Source organism: Solanum verrucosum, unplaced genomic scaffold (assembly GCF_900185275.1).
Source record: "Solanum verrucosum unplaced genomic scaffold, falcon-dt-bn FXZP01000268.1, whole genome shotgun sequence".
Lineage (NCBI taxonomy): Eukaryota > Viridiplantae > Streptophyta > Magnoliopsida > Solanales > Solanaceae > Solanum > Solanum verrucosum.
Window position 1 is genome coordinate 183,721 of NW_026019957.1, and position 20,828 is coordinate 204,548.

A 20,828-nucleotide genomic window follows, 5' to 3' on the forward strand; every position below is an offset into this window, starting at 1 on the left:
GGTTTTATGTAGTTGATTACTTTTCTATTTAGTTCGAGTTATCATATATTTGACATATATAAACCTTGCATTGCTATCACGAAGATTACTCACCTAGCGAAATTTAACCTGATGATTAGGGGTAGAGCTAGAAGCTCGAGCATGGTTAATTTTTGTTAAAATAATGTATTTGTATTGAGATTTTTTAAATATAATAAATATTAAGTTTAGAACTTAGTTATTAATACTTGAAATCATCTTTATAAAATTCATAAGTTAAAATTTTAACTTCGCCTTTATTGATGATATAAAAAAATTTATTCATGACATGTGCTAAACTTATAGTCGATTTGACCAAGTTTCTAAGAAGTTATAAATGCTTAATGTTTTTTTTTATATAAATATTTAATTGGAAGAGTTGAGATATTTGACCAAACTTTTAGAAGAAAATCATAAATTAGTTTTGGGAAAAGAATTTTTTTTAGCCAAAACACATACGCTATATAATGCACTGTTCCATTCTTCAATCTTTTAGCGAGAAACGATCGCTTTTATCTTTCAGCAAAATCAAGTGACTTCTCACCTTATACTTATGGCGGGTAAATCAGAACAAAACGCTGTCGTTTTAGACAAGCAGAGACCGGCTAACGTGGCTCAAAAATCAATGAAGCACCACCTCATATTGGAGGATCCAGCGGCAGCGTTTGCAAATGTCCGCCACGAATTCGGCGAGCACGGCGGCGTTAACATGTCCATCGAAGCCTCCATCACCTTCACCGTCATGGAGCCGGAGAATTTAAGCCGCATGTTCGCCGGCGAACTCGGACCTGACCGCGATTTCTTCATCTACAGCCGTCACTTAAATCCAACAGTCCTCAATTTGAGCCGGCTTCTGGCGGCTCTCGAGGGCACCGAGGCTGCTTACTGCACATCCTCTGGCATGTCGGCGATATCATCGGTGCTGCTCCAGCTTTGCAGCTCCGGCGATCACATCGTTGCTTCCCGTTCGTTGTACGGCGGGACATATGCTTTGCTCACGCATTTTTTGCCAAAGGCGTGTAATATAACGACGTCGTTTGTGGATATTAGGGATTTGAATATGGTTGAGGAAGCAATTGCGGAAGGGAGAACGAAGGTGTTGTACTTTGAATCAATTTCTAATCCGACGTTGATGGTTTCCGATATTCTGGCGTTGTGCAGGATAGCGCATAGTAAGGGAGTAACTGTAGTGGTGGATAATACATTTGCTCCGATGGTATTGTCCCCGGCGAGATTCGGCGCTGATGTGGTTGTTCATAGCATTTCCAAATATATTAGTGGGGCTGCCGATGTTATTGCAGGTAATTTGATGATGTATATAACTTAAACTCGTTACGTCTTGCATCAGTAGAAATTGAACATTATTATGGAAACAGGTGCAGTTTGTGGACCGGCAAGTCTGATTAACTCCATGATGGATCTTCGTGAAGGGGCACTTATGCTACTAGGCCCAACAATGAATGCTAAGATCGCGTTCGAGCTTTCAGAGAGACTTCCTCACTTGGGCTTAAGAATGAAAGTGCATAGTAATCGAGCTCTTGTTTTCGCTACTAGAATGACCAAGCTTGGGATCAAAGTCATTTACCCAGGCCTAGAAAACCATCCAGATCATGGCCTTCTCAAGTCCCTAGCCAATAAAGACTATGGCTATGGGGGGAATGGGGATTTTGTGTGTTGACATGGAAACTGAAGAAAAGGCTAATTGTTTAATGAATGTTTTACAAAATTGTACTCAATTTGGGCTTATTGCAGTGAGTTTGGGTTATTATGAGACACTCATGTCATGTTCGGGCAATAGCACAAGTAGTGAAATGAACAATCAAGAGAAGGAGTTGGCTGGGATTTCACCTGGATTAGTGAGAATGTCAATTGGCTATAATGGTACATTGGAGCAAAAATGGAGCCAACTTGAGAAAGCATTGTCACAAATGCAATAGAAAATGACTTTACAAAGATCTCGTCTTATCTCTTCTAATAAAATTTTATGCTTATCGTTGTTCAATAAAAAGAAAAAAATAATTTATGAGACATCCTTTTAAGTTTGGTTTTTAACTTAATTTTTTCTATGATTTTATAATATTACGCTTTACTTTTATAATTTTGTAATGTTTAGTTAATCTAAAATAATTAGAACCCAACTAATTCATCCTTTTTCAATATTCCCTTTTGGTATAATTGATTTTTGCTAACATTTTAAAGAATTCATTTACAAGAAACACTATAGTCTATGGATAAGTTAATTATTATCTTTAATAAATTACTAATAATCTAAATAATCACTTAAACCAAATTAGCTAGGTAATGTAAACAATGAATTCGGCTGACTATGTGTAAAAGTTAGGCCCAAAAGCCCAACCATTTCGAGCCGAACGGGTTTCAGTCACCACTAAACCCTACATATAAAATTCCGTCATACGTTGAGGAGAAGGTGAAGGAAGAAGGAGAAAATGCAGATATTCGTGAAAACTCTGACCGGTAAAACGATTACTCTGGAAGTTGAATCCAGCGATACCATCGACAATGTTAAAGCCAAGATACAGGACAAGGAAGGTATGGCAAATCGTGTTTTTGAATGTATAAGCTTCTCCATTTGCGTAATTTTATGATTGTTTTTGTATTCAATTTGTGCTTCTATGTTTTTCGGTGCTTCAGGAATTCCACCAGACCAGCAAAGGCTGATTTTTGCTGGTAAGCAGCTTGAGGATGGCCGCACCTTGGCTGACTACAACATCCAGAAAGGTGAGTGACTTGTGGCTGAGCAATATTTAACAATTGAAAATTTTACGAACTTTGTAAAGAATAAAAACTACTAATTGTATTCTATTAGCACCAAATATGAGCATTTTTATTGAAGCCAAAGGTGGTTCTACAATCAACATATATTAGTCATGTATAAACAGTGTAATTTTCCACCTCCACCCATGAATATGAGTATGAGCTGGTTGAGTCGAAATTCATAGCGAGATTAAGATGACAGAATTTTACTAGTCAAATGTAAATATTCTCTAAAGTTATTATGTAATTTTTGAATTTAATAGTTACACCCTAATTGAAGTGAAAGTTAATGATTTTTTTTTATTTTTTGTATTTAATAAATGCAGAATCAACTTTACATCTGGTGCTGAGGCTTCGTGGTGGAATCATTGAGCCATCTTTGATGGCTTTGGCTAGGAAATACAATCAGGAGAAGATGATATGCCGCAAGTAGGTTCCATGATAAAATTATAACTAGCTTTCTTTTGGGCTATCTCTTTCATTATGCTTATGAAGATACTAGTGCTAATAGTTTGCACTGACATGGAGTTTTAACATCCTAAACTATCATTAGTAACTCCTAGAATGGGACCCTGTGTGATATTCTAATTAGTAGATAGTATTGAGAGGACAATTTGTGGATTAAAGCACATAGTCTTTGAGAAAATGATTGTTACTGTTCAAGTGTTATCCTGGATACCTTGCCTTTAGGAGAAGAGGGGAGAGAAGAACTTGCTGTCAAAGTATTTCCTAGAAACATATGTTGATTGAACATTAAATATAAGAACATTCTCTTGATAGTGTTGCCCCCTTCATCACTAAAAAGTTGTGCTCCATTATGTGGTTGGATATGCCTTTAGATAGTACCTCGGATATTAAATATATGAATATTCTCAAGTTTCTAGCTCTTGAATTTAAATACTCAATCAAACTCGAGAACAAGAGGTAAAACACTTGCCTAATAATTGGAGAGACTTATGGGAAGAGACTATCTTTAGATTAAAGATATTTGAGAGATTGTATCCTTGAAATCAAATATTACAATTTGTTTTTCTTATCTTTTATTTTCTACTTTTATTGACCACACAAAACTTAAATTTTTGGATATTTTCCCTTCCTCAATTTATTGTTCTGATAGACCAGAGCCTTAATGATGGCTCACGATTTGTACCCTTGGTGATTTCAATCAAATACTCGAGACTTAGTTTGAAGTTAGTTATCTTAGTATGTTTACCATGAGCACAGATTCGGTCTGTCAGAGCATGAAAAATAGATGATGTTAAGAGGACCATGAGAAGAGGGGGATCATTGTTGAAATCTCATTAATTTGTTCGCTGGTGCTCCAGTTATAACTTTTGAGTTTATAGTTGTGAATACAAACTTTATTAATACATGAGATTTTGGAATTATATAAAATGAGATTCATATGATTTGGGTTGTTGCATACTAGTAGGGTTGCACTCGTCTAAAGGCTATAAACAGATTTATATTGTTAAGCTCACGTAGCATGCTTCTGGCATGATCTACTTCCCCGTATGATTGATTGTGGGGATCAGATGAGAATATGTTTCTCATATAAGATGAGCACTCCCATTATGTGTGATTGGAAAATGTAGGAAATTAGAATTCTCCCATAAGGGTTGGTTGTACGAGTCTATTAGGGTAAATACATAACCCGGGTTTATTCTAAATATATATATATAAGTAAAGCTACGTTGTATGACAGAGAGATATATGAGAGAGAATTCTCACCCTATAATACCTTGTGTCATTGCTTATGCGACGTAAAATAGTTTTGTTACCAATGAAAGAATGATTAACTCATTAATCTATACAAAGTAGGAGTAAAGATAACTTACAGGTTATTTGTGTAGTGGTGACAAATGATTTAGGATGAACTGCGGATGCAATTACCTGTCTGTGTTGGTTGTCACGGCAAATTGGAGTAGCCCCTTATTGCACAATCTAAACTCAATTTGATTATGAGAGGAGAACATGGAAAATTTGAGAGTTCTATGTCTTATATATCTCTAAGTCGTACATTGTAGGTATACTACAGAATAAATTAGGGTCAATAGTAATTACTACAATTACTATATTTACCCCATTGGGCTTTTAGAGCATCCCATATGGGTGGACTCTAATTTCCAACATTTGAGTCCCATTCTTTTACAATCCTTTCCTACTTCCACCAACCCTTTACCTAGCTTTTGGCTCTTTCTTTCCTTTTCTTTTTTCTTCCACCTCCTCCTCCTGACACTATCTTCTTCTCGCTACACCACTGACCCATAATATCTATGCTCATCGGTATTAAGCCACCCCCCATAGTGTTAGAATTAGATTCTTTTAAAATTTCTTTATGTTAGTTTTCATCTTTGGATCTCTGTGCTTTGCTCTACAGTCGCAACATTGTAGGCCAGATTGTCACCTTTAAGTTTGTCATGTTCAAATGACTTCATAAACATTGAACTTATCTAGCAATTGCAGATATCTTATGTTTAGTTGGTGTTACTCTTTTTCTGGATACTTCGTAATATTTTATTTGGTAAAGGTTGTATTTTTATTTTGTTCTTCTCATAGAAGATTATCTTCTACTCTGTCCGTTTCAAATTTGTTTGTTTTGTACGAAAGCTGCTAAACTCCAAGATTCTAGTATCTGCCTGGGTTTAAATGCTTGTCATTTTGCATCCAATTTACTTCACTACACTCAAAGTTGATGGATTGCTAAATACTAATGATTGTGGGATTAAAGTTTTTAGGGGTCGTTTGGTAGAAAAAAAATAACGCAAGGATTAGTAATGCAGGGTATATTTTTTTATCAAGTGTTTGGTTCATTGCTTTTGACTTCATCTTGTGTTTGAATTAAAACTCTACAAAAAACTTCTTTCCAGTTATACCCTTGCATTATTATGAGATTTTCTATTTTATGTAATCGATCAAGGTGGATAATTGCCGGGACAATATTATTTTTTATTGACCTTCTAGCTAGCTAGGAGAAACAATTTTGTTGTCATGTTTGCGATTTTCTCATTTGAATTATTTGAGGGTAAACAATTATTATCTTAATAAATTAATCACTTAAAAACGTTAATTTTCAATTTAGAATAGATAGACCATCTACTTTTAAAAGACGGTAAACAATAGTAAAATTAAATAAATCATCTACATTTACACATAAAAATTACAAGTTGTAGTTTTAATATGTATGCAATTTATAGATTGTTCAAAATATAAATAATTAGAAACCGCATATAAATCAACAAATAATATATTGACTTAAGATCACAAACGTCATGTGGTGATATATTTGCTTTTTCAATTAGTAAATGTTAAAGAACTCACATTTTAAATATTGTATTACATTTATTTATTAACAATCAACTTTCTCTAAATAATAAAATTTGTAAGTTAATTTAATTAAATAAATTTTCTAGAAATAAAATGATTTGAGGGATATTTTTGTCTTTACATATATAATTCCATGGTAAATCCAATGTATTACTAATACCACCAAATGAAAGGTATTTGTAATACATCCTATAATACCATGTAGGGGGTGTATAATTAGGCCCAAAATTTCTACAAAACATAGTACTAAATAATACTATATATAATACATGGACTATTTTTAGTGTTGTGTTTGCAAGGTTTCAAAAATTTTAGTATCATACTCCTTTTTGAACATTTCTGAAATGTTTGGTTGGTACCTCAAATTTGACAAAGTTCTGGCAGGTTGAGATAGATGTCGTTTGGATGTTCACATTGTTCAATGAAACCCAAATGTAGTGATTTTGTATGTTTATGGCCACTAGCAAAAGGGATTCTGTCCTCTTGTAACATGCTAAGCTCCAATTTTATGTCAGTAATTTTAAGCTAATACTAATATGTATTGTCATCATGCTTCCCTTTCTCCTCCAATTGTTGTTTCTAATGCATACCTTGTAAAAATAATCTGAAGGTGCTATGCTCGGTTGCATCCTCGTGCTGTCAACTGCCGCAAGAAGAAGTGTGGACACAGCAACCAGGTTAATATCATCAAATACATATATTTTCCTCGATAAGTTGACACTAACGACAAATGGTTTGTTTTTGGCGTTGCAGCTGAGGCCTAAGAAGAAGATTAAGTAGATGCTGAATTCTAATTTCTGCCGACTTGTAGTTGCTTGGATTTTCTTATCAAAATACATTCTACTCGGATTTATTTTTGGCCTTTAGAGATTTTGATCGACTTGTATTTGGGAGGTATATGAAGATTTTTTGCTACTTTGATAGTTCTTGCAGTTGATCATATCTTTATCAGAGTAATTAGGTTTATGTTTTTTAACATTACCTCATGTCATAGTATTTGCTAATTTTCTGTGCTTTATTTTCTTTCAGCACACTTATCTTTGTTGCTGAAGTATTAGGTAGCATTGTTTTAGGTGATTATAACTTAAGTCACATTTCCTATTTTGGATTTAATGGCTGACCATCCTCCACTTTTATATCATTTCAAAATATGTTGATCTATGAAATATAAGCAAAGAGGGGGGAGTATTATAATTCTGATCAAGTAAGAGAGTTATGTTGATTGACAATCTATTGAATAGTGTGCAAAGTTATGATATATGTTCAAAATACTGAATTCACTAAAATGTGCCAATAAACTATCAAGAGAATGTAGAGGTGTATACATATATCTACGAAAGTCGAAATATAAGAGAAGAAAATTTGATCTTATATTTATAAGTGTAATTTTTTATCGAAGAGGGTTTGAATGAATTCCCTTACGATACCCTAGCTCCTCTTGTGCTTCACTGCCCCTACTCTTTTTTTCATCGAGAATTGCGGTAATACCTTTTCATCTCTAATTATAAGTCTCGGGTTTAAATAAACAAAGTCTTACTTCCCTCTTTAATAGGTGAGTGAATGAGAAATAAATAAAACTAGCCCCTAAATGATAATCGAGGTTATTCCTCGCATTCTCTGCGTATAACAACATGCAATACTATAGAACGTTAGGTTTTGCTTTGTTTCTAAATTCTCTCATTTGTTTCATAATGCAAAACAGAATCTACTCTATCTTATGACTCAATTTATATCATATGGGTAATGCTAAATGATCAAAAAAATTGGCTAGAAATTTAAAAAGTCTATAATATTTTTTTTATTTTAAAATAAACTAATTTTTTTCTATTTTTTAATTAAAAGGTATTAAAGTTAAAAGGACAAAAATGTTCAAAAAGGTAAAATAACATAGTGTGAAATATGTTATTTTAATTGAAATGTGTGCATAAAAAGGAGAAGCACTAAGTATATAATAATTTCAACTTTTCAACCACTCCCAGAGTCACAATGCACTTTTTCCTAACGAACGACTTTATAATAGGCACATTATTCCCAGAATGATTAGAATCGTCCAAACTAATCAAATATTGATTCTTGTGCTTTCTAAATTCATTAATGTTTCTCATTCTGTCATTCATTATCTTAATTTTATAATAAAATGCTAAATTAAGTGCTGATAGTGATAGTAACACTCTGCTTGACTACATTTGCTCTACTCTAATAAATGACGTATATTTACTTGTTCAACTATATATACATACATGTGTGTTCAGGGAGGGAGTATAAAAGAAACAACTTTAGAAGCTTGATGAGAATGATCCCACGTTGGACTAGAACGAGATCTCTGAACTCCTTATAAGACTTGAACAATCTTCCTTCCTTTGAACTAGTTTTCAGGATGTGAATTAGGTCTAGCAAGACCTAATTTGACACGATATCAGAGTCAAGCCCATTGAGGAACACTCAAACCGTGTGAATACTCACAGTCCATGATTGTGCACGTACTAGACTAGGACAATAGAACCCTACATATTTTTTTTTTGGAATGTGGACGTAGAGGGTGATGAGAATGATCCCACATCTGACCGGGACGAAAATCCTAAACTTCTTATAAAGTTGGATAATCCTTCTATCTTTGAGCTTGCGTTTGGAGCGTGGATTAGACACCAAAACCTCTAAAGGAAGAATCACAATTTTATTTTTATTTTTATTTTTTAAAAGAAGAGTAAAGGACAAATAGGTACAGGCAATAGCTAGTTACAGCTTGCAAAAATTAAGGCATAGTTTGTGTATTTGAAGAGTGGGTAGAAAACAATGTAAAAATGTATAGAAATAAGAGAAATGAAGTCAAAAAAGTAGCTCTGGGAATTTCATGTTTTCTAAGTCACAAAACCATGTCATAACTAATCAATTAATAGTAGTAGAAGTATTAAATCACTGCAAACATCTACACCTCGAGTCAATGGTAAATTAAACAAACAGAAAATTTTACTATTCATACTAAGAAATTCATCCAAAATATACAAATCAAGTCGTATCACATGTACTATATACTAGTATCACATGTGGAGTAATTAAAAACAGTTTTTAGTGACAATAAATTTATATGCATATTAACAAAGAGTTCTGAAGCTTTTACTGACATTGGTTAATTGTTACTGGATTCAATGTCGCTATAGATTTTAGAGACATTTATAAAAAGTGCTAATTGTCACTAGAAAAATATTTTTAGCGACAATTTAGCTATTTCATTAAATAATTGCTGTTAAAAATCAGTTTTGGTATAGTAGTTGAGACGTAAAATCCACAAAAAAAAAATAATTCGAAGTGTGTTTTTTATCATGAACTCTTAGACAAACTATAAAAATTGGGATGATCTAATGTATGTATTAAAATGTTGAGGTAGATTCAAATTAATATGTAATTCCAAAACAATCTTGTCATGAATAGAATAGGCAAAGCAATCAAGTGGGCAAGGATGCTTCAATAATGAGTCTAATGTGCCATTATGCATACACAAAACTTTAAAGCAACAAATGCCAAAAAAATAAAATAATTAAAAGAGAAGTCTTTTCCAAGAGCAAAAGGAAAAGAAAGGTAGCAATAAGTGACAGAGTTAAAAAGTAAAAAACATGAAAAAGGCTAGCTACTCTAAAATCTATACTATAAATTTGAATGAATTGTGTCTATCTTTCACTTTTCAAGTTGACTCCTTAAAAGTTACATATCTTCTATTGTCTAAAAAGATGGAGTATCTACTCTTTTATACTCCCTCCGTCCCTATTTACTTGTCCATATTTCCTTTTTTAGTTGTCCCTATTTAGTTGTCCATTTTGACAAATCAAGAAAGGACAATAAATATTTTCCTATTATACCCTTATTTACACTTCTTGAAAATTGTAAAAGTGTATGTTGTTTCCCTCCAATTTATTTCACTTGAATTCAAATAAGTGGTTGTAATTTTGAAGTGAAAAGTTGTCATAAGGGTAAAATTGTAATTTCACTGTGCTAATCATTGTTGCCTTAATCTGTGTGCCATTTCTAAAGTGGACAACTAAAAAGGGACGGAGGGAGTAACTTCTAAATTCATACCGACATGGGATGTGGTATATTTGTGAGATTGTTTTTCTCTTAATTCGATATTTTAGATAGAAGTGTTACCTTTAAATGAATTTTGCAGTGTGCGATTAAATTTAACCGAGGCTATAATATGAACTCCAGATACCAAATAAAAAATCATAAAAACAAAAAAAAAACTTCTAAATTCATGACCAATATATTTCATGCTTGATAAATTTTAAAAAATAATTTATATAATTTAATATAGACCTTTCATGAATACAATATTCTTTTCCCCCCTCAAAACCAACTTGATCACATTTGATATTGATTACTAAAGATCAACAAAATAATATATAACCTAGTTCTTTTCTCTTAGATCTCTCTTTTTCTAAATATATATATAAAAAAATTCGTGCTCACTCAAATACTATCATATAAATTGGACACTTTAATATATGAACTCTCTCAAATCTCCATACTGGAGGATCAAAACAGGACAAAAGAAACATTATAGTAATTTATAATTTTTCAAGATCTAAGACTATACGATAAATTTTCAAGGAGCGTAAAAAATTTAAAATGAACATGTAATAGTAAACGGAGCGAGAGTATAGTACTACCACTAGTAAATGAACAGTTGTAAAATGTGTCTTATCTTCGAAATCCCCCCCCCCCCCCCCCCCCCCGCAAGCTTAGAAAAATGAAGTTACACTCTGCACGAGGCTCCCTTTTTTCTCATCTTATTACTCTTTTTTTTTTTCTATTTTTATATTTACAAAAATATAATTTTATGCTTCTAATTTTACCTAAAACATGTAAATTTTTGCACATTTTATTTGTCATATTACTACGTAAAAGATTCTTTTATTTTGTTTGCAAGTTTAGTTTTTACCCAATTTTGTTGCTGAAATTGGTACATGTCATTTCATTGTCAAGTTTACGTATTTATATCATGACTTATTAATTCTTTGAGATATAAATCTACTTCATTCTTTCTAATTTCAGAAATATTAAAATGCGTAAATCTTCTCTTTGCATATCCTTTTTTGTAAATTTTTTTAAAAAAAATCTTTCTTTTTCACTTTATGTGACATATTATACATAAACAAGTTCATTTTTTTTACCATAATATTTCATATGTTTTTAAATAATTAGAGAGTACTGATTATTGTGAATATCTTTCTCACTCCTATACATCCAAGATGATACGTTGAATATCTTTAATCTAAGAATAATATTGTATATATAAAAATAAGATTAAATATATACTTTATTTATTTTATATTAATTGAATTAGTGAAATAATGTCATCTACTAAGAAAAATATTTAACGACATAATTTAAATCCTACTTTTTCACTATTGTTCTTTATGAAATCATAAATATAACTTTATAGGTAATGCAATTTATCTCCTAGAAAATATCAAACTATATTAAAGGAAATGAAAAATATGAAGAAAAAAAAATTAAATATCCATCTTGAACTTTGAACAATTCAATTATTTTAAACAATGAAAAAAGCCCCAAAAAATTCAATTAATATAAATAAAAAAATATTAAATATTAAAAATTCTAACTTCACCGCTAATAATATGATACATGGTTAATATGGTGCTGGGGAACAACGAGATTGAGACATAAAGAAAGCGAAAGTTACAATTATTTTTGGAAATTGGTCATTTCTGGAGCCAAATTTAACGTGTTATAGTTGTAGGCCTCATGGCATATTTTCGGCTCCGTTTATTTTTACGTGTTTATTTTGAACTTTGTAGGTCTCCCTAAAAAATAATATTCTCTTCGTTTTAAAAAGAGTGGTTTAATTTAATTTGACACGGAGTTTAAAAAAATAAAAAAGATTTTTGAATCTTGTGGTCCTTAATTAAAGTTATGTCAAATGTATAAAATTGTCCTTTAATCTTGTTTCCTTAAATGTGTCACATAGAAAACTGAAATTAAAATGTTACCAAAAAAAGAAAGAGGTCAATCTTTTTTAAACAAACTAAAAAGAAAAATAAGTCATTTTTTTTTAAACAGATGAGTAACTTTTACCACAATAATTTGAATAAGAAGTTATTAATATCGAAGGTAAAATTAAAAAAAAAACATTTTTCTTCTTTTATACATTAAAAGTGATAAATAAATAAAAAAAATTATTTTTAAAATATTAGACAAATAAAAATAAACTAAAAGAGTATATTGGCTATGGTTTACGACTTGCTTTTGTCCTATCTTTCTTTCCTCTTTCTATATTTATTATAACCCCTTCCTTTCTTTAATTCACTCATTCATTCTCACACAACATACTCACTATATTTTCTTTCAATCTACCAAAATAACTTTAAATTCTCTTCTCCACATATTTGCATACTAATACAATTCACAAACACAATATGAAGAAAAAGAAGAAGAGTGATGAGAAGAGAAGGAGGAATTAACAATTTTTGTTTAATTTTGAGGGGAATGTTGTTTGGCTCGAGGCCACCAACTTCATCTAATGTGAGCAACTCTTGTTAGTGTCGTCGGACCAGGCTTCATTCCCCTCAAAATATCGCTTTCTCTTATGAGCACATAGAGGTAAATTCACAATTTAAACTTTATCGTGGAATTAATTCTTTGAACTTCTTCTCAAAGTATTCATTATACTTTTGAAATTATAGGTCAAACTCTAGTATTAATTTGCTTACATTTTAGTAAATTAAATACTCTCACGTATGTGAAAAAAGGAGGTGGGTGGGGTGGTGTGTGGTGGGTTTATTAGATAGAATATACTTTTATTTATTAATTATATTCTTAACGCGCTTTCTCAAGTATTTGCCTATTTTTTTTAATAGGCCAAACAAATTATTACTTCATTTACTTAATTATATTTTCAATACGAATATCATATAACTTTTATATAGTAGGATTATATGTTTCGTTTATGCTCTTAAGTTCTTTTTTCCGTTTTGTTCCTCCTCCCCCTTTTTGCTATATATATGTAATATTGCTGCCATAAATTTTACCAAGTGTACTGTTCAAGATTTGATGTAACTTTTTACTTATATAGTATAGCATTGCTTTTTGGTTATCCAATATACTGATTAATTACCCATATTCCATCTACGTAGTTATGTCACTATTATTGTTATATTGATTGACTTTTAAAGTACTATATATAATTACATTCATGATGATCATTATTCTTGTTAGGGTTTTCTTTTCTAGTTGCCACACGCGTGAATTATATTTCTTGGGGAAGTTTATGAGTTTTATATAACACAATAATAGAAGCATTCTATATATAGTCATGACAACATATTAGTATATCAATTATCACATTCTTATGTCATTTTGCTTTTTTCTTGAAGATAAAAAAAAAATTCTACTTACATTTTATACTCTTCAGACTTCACGTATAGAATTATGCTAAGTTTTATATCACACAATAATAAAAGCATTCTATAATCTATATATAGTCATGACAACATCTTATATCACAGTCTTATGCCATTTTTGCTTTTTTCTTGAAGATAAAATATTCTACGTGTGTATATATATCGTATCCTTCTCAAACTCCACTCGTGAAATAATAATGATATGAACTTTGTGTTGGTTTACAAGATTTAGTGACATCATGAGTACTCAAAGACAGATTGACATAAAAAGTTTCTTGAAATGAAGAAAAGGTTAAATTAAGGGAGGTGAAAAGAATATATCCATTCTAAGCTTTTGCAAAGGCTATAGCGTATGTTTTGAGAATAGTCAGAGAATAATCTTGCAAAATTGTGTTTGAGAAGTTACACACATAAATAGGGGAAATAATGAAAATAAATTTTAATAAGATCATGATTTATAACATTACAAATAAGTATTTGTCTTGATTTAATTTAGACTAAAGTTTCAAAGTCCTTATTATTCTTTTAAACTTTATGTTCAGTTAAATAATGTCATATAAATTTGAACGATGAAAATAATAGTTAAAAAGTTTGATTGATAGAAAATACATACGTCAAAGTTCAAATTTTGAAATTTGAGGTGTAATATATTTGTGAACATTCAAAATGATGCTTTAGAAATGCTTTATGATAATGGTTGTATAAAAGTGAGAGCAGTTTGAGGAAGAACTTATGGTGGAAAAATTAATAACATTTCAAGTTTATTATATTTTTTCACTTGCCTAATTAACACCCCTGAAACAAGAGCGGAGTCACTTTAGGCCAAGGGTGGATCGGTGCACAAGAATTTGCATACTCTTGTCAAATTCCTAGCTTTACCATTGCCCCAAAACCCTATCCGCACCCTTGACCATCCCAAACTCCACCATTCCCCATCTTATCCCATTTTAAAAATTACATATGAATGATATTGCGGTACTTACTTATTTTCTTATGGTACATGCACCGATGCGCAGCGATTACCTAGAATTTCAACTATAGTTTTTATAGACTTTTTTTGGTTATATATTACTTAGTTGACCTTATATATTTCTTAAGAAAATTTTAATTAAAAGTATAATTTTATTAAACTAATTTTATTACTACTACTATTACTATTTTATATAGCTATTTTATAAATTTAGGATAATATGAGAAAAAAATATTTAAAAATTCTTAATTTGTTATGATAGATCAAAAAAAATAAAACATCTATTTTAAATATCTATACCGAATAGAGTAAAATAAAAAGGAGGGAGTATATATCTGTTAAATAGTTTCAGAAAAGTAATTCACACACACATTGTCAGCTTGAATACTGCATGCAGCTGTGTTTTTCACCTTTTCCCATGGAAGAAGCCCCTTCATTTTTGCTGGAAAAATTTACATTCTTCCTTTTTAAAATAAAATAAAATACTAAATAAATAAAATCCTATATAAATACTCCTCATAATTATCTCCCTTTTTTAATTGTCACACTTTAATTTTTCAGGCAGAAATTTAAACAAAGAATAACCATCGATGGACATTTTGTTAAATATATATTTGCTGAGCTTAATTTCACTTTATAGTTTTATGACCATCGATGGACACTTTAATTTCACTTTTCTATTTTGGGTGGTTGTTTGGACAAAAAAAATATGGGTACTTCAAATTAATCTCAACCTTCCACTTGTCTATTTTAAGATTGAGATTCAAATATTTAACGAATGAGGGGTATATTGACCCAAAGTATAATGATAAGGGTATATTTGGACCAAAAGTATAACGAATGACACATTTAAACTATTTCTAATAATACAGGGATAAATATGACCTTTTTCGTATTAAAAAACACTATACATCACAATAATTAATAACTCAAAATTTATAAAAATCCTATAAAAAAATTTTATTCTCCAAATATCATCTGAGTCATATAAATTTAAACAAAAAAATAATATATATTAAATCCATACTGACACGATTTCACATCTAGTTATATTTGAGGCTTTGCAGATGATAGTATAGAGGCCAGCCCATTTCAATTATAATGGCTCTCTTGGGGAACTCATATGATCTCTATTTAAAATTTTGTTATGCTTAATGAAATTTGTGCAAATATAATATAACGACACATAATTTTCACAAGGGGGTCATTACTTTATCACAAGTTATGATGGGGCATATTGTACAAATTGATTACGAGTTGAGAAATTAGATTAATAACTAATATACACCATTACTGTACCACTGAACCAAGAAATGTTGAAGCAAGAATCATTTTTGAATCACAATTTATTAGTAGGTCTTTTAAGTATTTTAAAGAATTTCTAAATGCTAATTAAATATATACATATTATCTTTTTTATATGTGTTTAACTTTACAAACTAAAAGAAGGGTACAAAAACTTCAATCCAAAAATGGTCACAGTAAGAAAGGAATTATAGACAAATTTTCATATCAAAACTATGAAAATTATTGCATGAAATCAAATCTGAAGAGAAAATATAAGGAAAATCCTTTCCGAAATTCAATATAAAAATATTTAACTTGACAAAATTGATGTATATCTTGCAATTTTGTATATAAATGAATGTATAAAATTCTACATACTTTTTGATAGCGTTAAAAGGAAAAAATGTGGAAGGTCATTATAAAGATAGAGAGAGTAGGGCGGCAATTACGAGAGTTCATAAAAAAGAAAAAGAAATTGAAAATTAAAGTAGTTGGTAACCTATCATAACAGGTTATAATAAATTACTTAATTGTGTAAAAAAAAATGTTACACTAATGGTATATTAGTTAATCTCTTGCTAAATTGGTAAAACTTATGTGTAATACATTCAAAAATGTATATATTATATATTAATTGTGTAAAAAAAATGTTACATTAACTGTATATTAGTTAATCTCTTGCTAACTTGGTAAAGCTTATGTGTAATACACTCAAAAATGTTATATATATGTAAGAAGAATGATAAATATGCTTTCCGGTCTCTTGATTTATATTTATAAACTTCTAAAAAATGAGAGACGAGTTGAATATTCTTGGGCTCGATTGCATGTTACTCAGCAACGGACAATTTAATTATGATGGTCATTATTCTTTACTTGCATAAACTACCAAATAATTTAACTAAAGTGTTGGTGTAATATACCACAAATACAAAATATTACAGTTGAAAAGAAAATGACAAAAAAAAATAAACAAATATTTAGGCTGAGGCGCGAATATCTCGTTCTCTTTAAGGAGATTCAAGCCCACTGCAACATAATCTACACTGATCCAACAATAACATTTTTGACTTGTCCCCTCCAGGATACAACAACCCAACAACGTCGTACAACTCAAACAACTCCAGATTTAGTTAAGAATCCAAAACTCAACAAAAAGAACACCTTATTCAACATACAATTACCCTCTTTTGTATAGTGAATATAGTTGAAGACTTGAAATATTTTTCTATGTCTCAACTCTCTCTTTCACTACACTAATCTCAATATAAACTCAATATTATACTACTCATCTTTTTCACTCTATATTTTCTTGTACATCTCTTTTATTCCTATTTCTACCCAACACAAGGAAGACCACACTATTTATAGGTGATGAATTATTTCTTGTTGTAACACCCCATAATTTTTTTGAACTGAGACTCAAATCATCCTTTGTTGTGAGTAAGATTTTACTAAGAAATTTCAAATTTCTGAAGTATTGAGGTCAGGTCACTAGATGTAGCACCTTGAGTTTCAAAAACTGCTAAATTGGAAATAGCAAAAATATGAAATTTTGCAAGTTAAGCTAATTAGTATGAGTTTTGGGTCGACTTCAAACAACCATAACTTCTAGCTCACGATGATTTAGGTGTGATACCACATACCGTAGGGAAGATCTTTGAATTATCTTTCCAACGCCACGAGTTTGCTCAGTTTCGATATCGTATGAGGGAGATATGTCCATTCGAAGTTGGCCTGTCTAGATAAGGAAAGTCAAAACCGGATTTTAGAGGGGGTATTTTGGTCTTTTCCTTGCCCAATCAGCTTTAATTCATTTTTAGTAATATTTTAGGGGTCTAATATGATTAGGTTCAGTTTTATAATCCTAGTTTACGCCTAGGGTTTTAGTCGAGAGTTCTAGAAGAGAAAAAAAGTAGAGAAAAGAGAAAGGATCGAAGCGTTTGTCGAAATTCTTGAGAGTTGTTGCGGATTGTCGCCATGGGTTTGATCCCTAAGAGGTATGTAAGCTTCCATAGTGTTGGTTTGTTCACTCACACGCCAAACATATTATTTTCAGCGAAGTTTCATTCTCAAAAGTTGAAGGATTTAAGTTCTTGATAGGTGTTCTTGAAGTTCATTCTAAATCTTATTTTGTTGAGGGATTTTGATGATTTATTGAGATGAAAGTGATTGTTTTGAGTGGATTAGTGTGTACTTAAGTTGGGCAATTGAATCGAAGGAAATTTGAGAAAATAGATCGATTAAAAGCAATTTAGGATCAGAAAACGAGAGGCGAAATTCGTTTAACTTGGCCTGGGGAACGGCTAGGGCGGCGCTCCCCAGATGCACCCAAAGGGCTGGGGCGGCGCTCCCCATATGCAGCCTCTGAAGTTAGGGGCTGGAGCCTCGCGCCCGGAACGCGCCAGGGTTGCCTGTCCCCACTCATCCTCCGTCGGTTGTCCCGTTTGAGCTCTTTTGAAGTGTATCTTCACCCCTTTTGATTCTAAACACTTCAAACTACTTCCAAACACTTAGAAATCATTCATAACATGATCATAACCTTGAATTCATAATTCAAATTCAAGGTAAAGTTAAGAGTTAAGTCTTGAGAGTTCTTCCGAACATTTTGAGAGAGTTTCTTTGAGTCCTTCTGAAGAGTCTTCTACAATTTCTAATAACTTGTTTCAAGACTCAAGTAAGTGAGAATGAGAGTGAGGAGAATGTATTTATAAGTCTACACTATCATCTAGATCCTTTATATCATGAACCATAACTCTTGAATTCATAATTCACATTCAAGAGAGAGTTACAAGTAGAGTCCAAGAAAGTCTTTGAGTTCGAGTGTGAATCCTTTGAGATCAACTATCAATTCGAACTAAGTTTGAGTAAGTAAGTATGAGATTGAGAAGATTCGTTTACATGAGTTCCATGTTGTTAGGTAGACCTTTGAGTCGAGTTGTTCATACCCATAATGCCGTATGAACTCCATAAATTGAGCATAATTGAAAGTAGTAGTATTTTCAAGTTCTAAGTCTTGAGTATTGAGTTCCTAATTCCCTTTGAGATTATATTTCTAATCATGGGACTATTACATGTTACCCATGAAGTCCTTGAGTTGAATTGCTCATGCCCATAATTCTGCATAAACCCTATACGTCGAACAGTTTTGAGATGAGAAGTATATTTGAGTCATTGAGTTGAGTAGTTCATGCTCATAATTCCACATGAACCCTCTGAGTTGAGCATTCTTTAAATGAGTAGTATTAGTGAAGTTCTTGAGTTCCAAGTATTGAGATCTATCTATGGTTATTGAAAACCTTGCATCGAGTCGTTCAAGTCCATAATTCAGCATGAACCATATTTTAAGAAGTCTTTTACAAATGTTTTAACTTTGTTTTAAAACTTAAGTTTTGAGTTCAGTAAAGAGTAAAGTTGAAGTTCATTTCTTCAACAATATATGGAGACTATGTATTCTCAAAGGGTTTAAAATGTTTTCACATTTAAACAAAAAAGGAAAACCTTGATTTCCAAAGAGCCTTTGAGCTAGTTTTCAGAAAAGAGTAAATGCTTTCATAATTAAGCAAGAGGTGAAACGACTTTGATTTCTAAGATAACCTTTGAGCTAAGTTTTGAGCAATTATCTCAAATCACAGAAAGAAGTATGTTTTAAACATAAAGAGCTAGTATATTTTGGGAGTAATATTGAGTACTGATATGGGGAAGAGTTCATACAACTATCAGCCCTCATAGAGCATGTAGCCATCATGAGTAGTAAATGGTCATACTTTTTAGATGAATACTTTTCGCATAGACTAGTGGATCCACTTAGTAATTCAGGTCATATACCTTGGGCAGGGTATAGGATGCGCTGGCAGCGTGAGGGAGATCGTTGTATCATCACAATAGCTTTTATGTGATGGTTGTCGGTTAGAGAAACTCTCACAACATTATTTTGTATCTTTATATACATCAAATATATTTGTATTTTTCATATACAAGCAGAGTTCATATTGTATCTTTGCATACATACAGAGTTGTTATTGTATTTCTAACTACACAGAATTGACATCATGTTTTTAAACAACTTTTCCTTATATTGCACTTGCTTTTAAATTGCTTTATATATAAATGAGTCCAGTTATGTTGAGTTGAGTTGAGCCAGGTAAGTTCTTCAGTTTCTTCCAGATCCTTTTCAATCTTATGTTTATGCGTTAGAATTCCTCTTACATGCTTGTACATTCCACGTACTGAGCCATTTGGCCTGCATCTTCTTATGATGCAGACACAGGTATTCAGGATCATCAACATGAGTTTCGTTGATACATCCGAGAGTTCGAGTTAGCTATGGTGAGCCTCCTTGTTTTCGGAGGATTTCATTTACTTTTCAGTTTAGTCAAGATGTCATGGGTCTTGTCCTGACTTCCATCTTTATCAGTTAGAGGCTTCATAGATAGTCAATATAGTTGAGAAGTCTGTATCATTCATTTATTTTATTAAATGTTTTAAAGACTTAAGTTGCCTATTTTATGGCGAGTTGAATAATTTATTTTATTCGGAGTTTTCTTTTGAGTTAAAGCTTTCTATTTAAGCTTCATGAATATTTATTCAGTTTTTAAGCTTTGTATGCTTGAGTTAGTCTTCCGCTTGAAGTCAGTCAGGATGAAGGTTCGCTTGGGGACCAACAATTGTTCTCGAGTGCCGGCCACGTCCAGGGTGTAGGCTCGGGTCGTGACACTTGCAATGAATATGAAGATAGTGGTTAGTAAATTTGCCAAATGAATGGCCAAATGTTACATAAGTTACAAGACATAAAGATAGAATAATGGGTGAAATGAAGAGTTGGTGGTTACATAAGTTACTAACCACTAATGACCACTTTCTTCCACAATTAATGAGAGTAAAGATGCACAAATGTAATGTCCACCAATAGACATAGCATGATATATAATGTGACATATAATATATTTTTATTAATATTAAAATATCACACCAACATAAAGTTTATTGGCCAAATAGATGATTTTTAATTTTTACTCTAATGGTACAATATTTTA

The 20,828-nt window shown here is 31.5% G+C and overlaps 1 protein-coding gene and 1 pseudogene across 1 annotated transcript; both read left to right on the forward strand.

The window, feature by feature from the left end:
• Positions 1-571: 571 nt before the first annotated feature.
• On the forward strand, positions 572-1,960 carry LOC125814720 (methionine gamma-lyase-like; annotated as a pseudogene).
• Positions 1,961-2,433: 473 nt separating this feature from the next.
• LOC125814577 (ubiquitin-60S ribosomal protein L40) lies at positions 2,434-7,096 on the forward strand. Its single transcript, XM_049494041.1, has 5 exons — positions 2,434-2,568; positions 2,671-2,757; positions 3,120-3,222; positions 6,731-6,797; positions 6,874-7,096. Exons 1-5 carry the CDS (start codon positions 2,466-2,468, stop codon positions 6,898-6,900), a joined length of 387 nt encoding a protein of 128 aa, XP_049349998.1. The 5' UTR covers positions 2,434-2,465; the 3' UTR covers positions 6,901-7,096.
• The last annotated feature ends 13,732 nt before the right edge of the window (positions 7,097-20,828 follow it).

Excerpts from the sequence above, each read along its gene's own strand:
- LOC125814577 (XM_049494041.1), top strand. The coding sequence starts at position 2,466 with ATGCAGATATTCGTGAAAACTCTGACCGGTAAAACGATTACTCTGGAA. Across the intron at positions 2,758-3,119 it reads TGACTACAACATCCAGAAAG|AATCAACTTTACATCTGGTG; the intron begins GTGAGTGACTTG and ends TAATAAATGCAG. Across the intron at positions 6,798-6,873 it reads AGTGTGGACACAGCAACCAG|CTGAGGCCTAAGAAGAAGAT; the intron begins GTTAATATCATC and ends TTGGCGTTGCAG.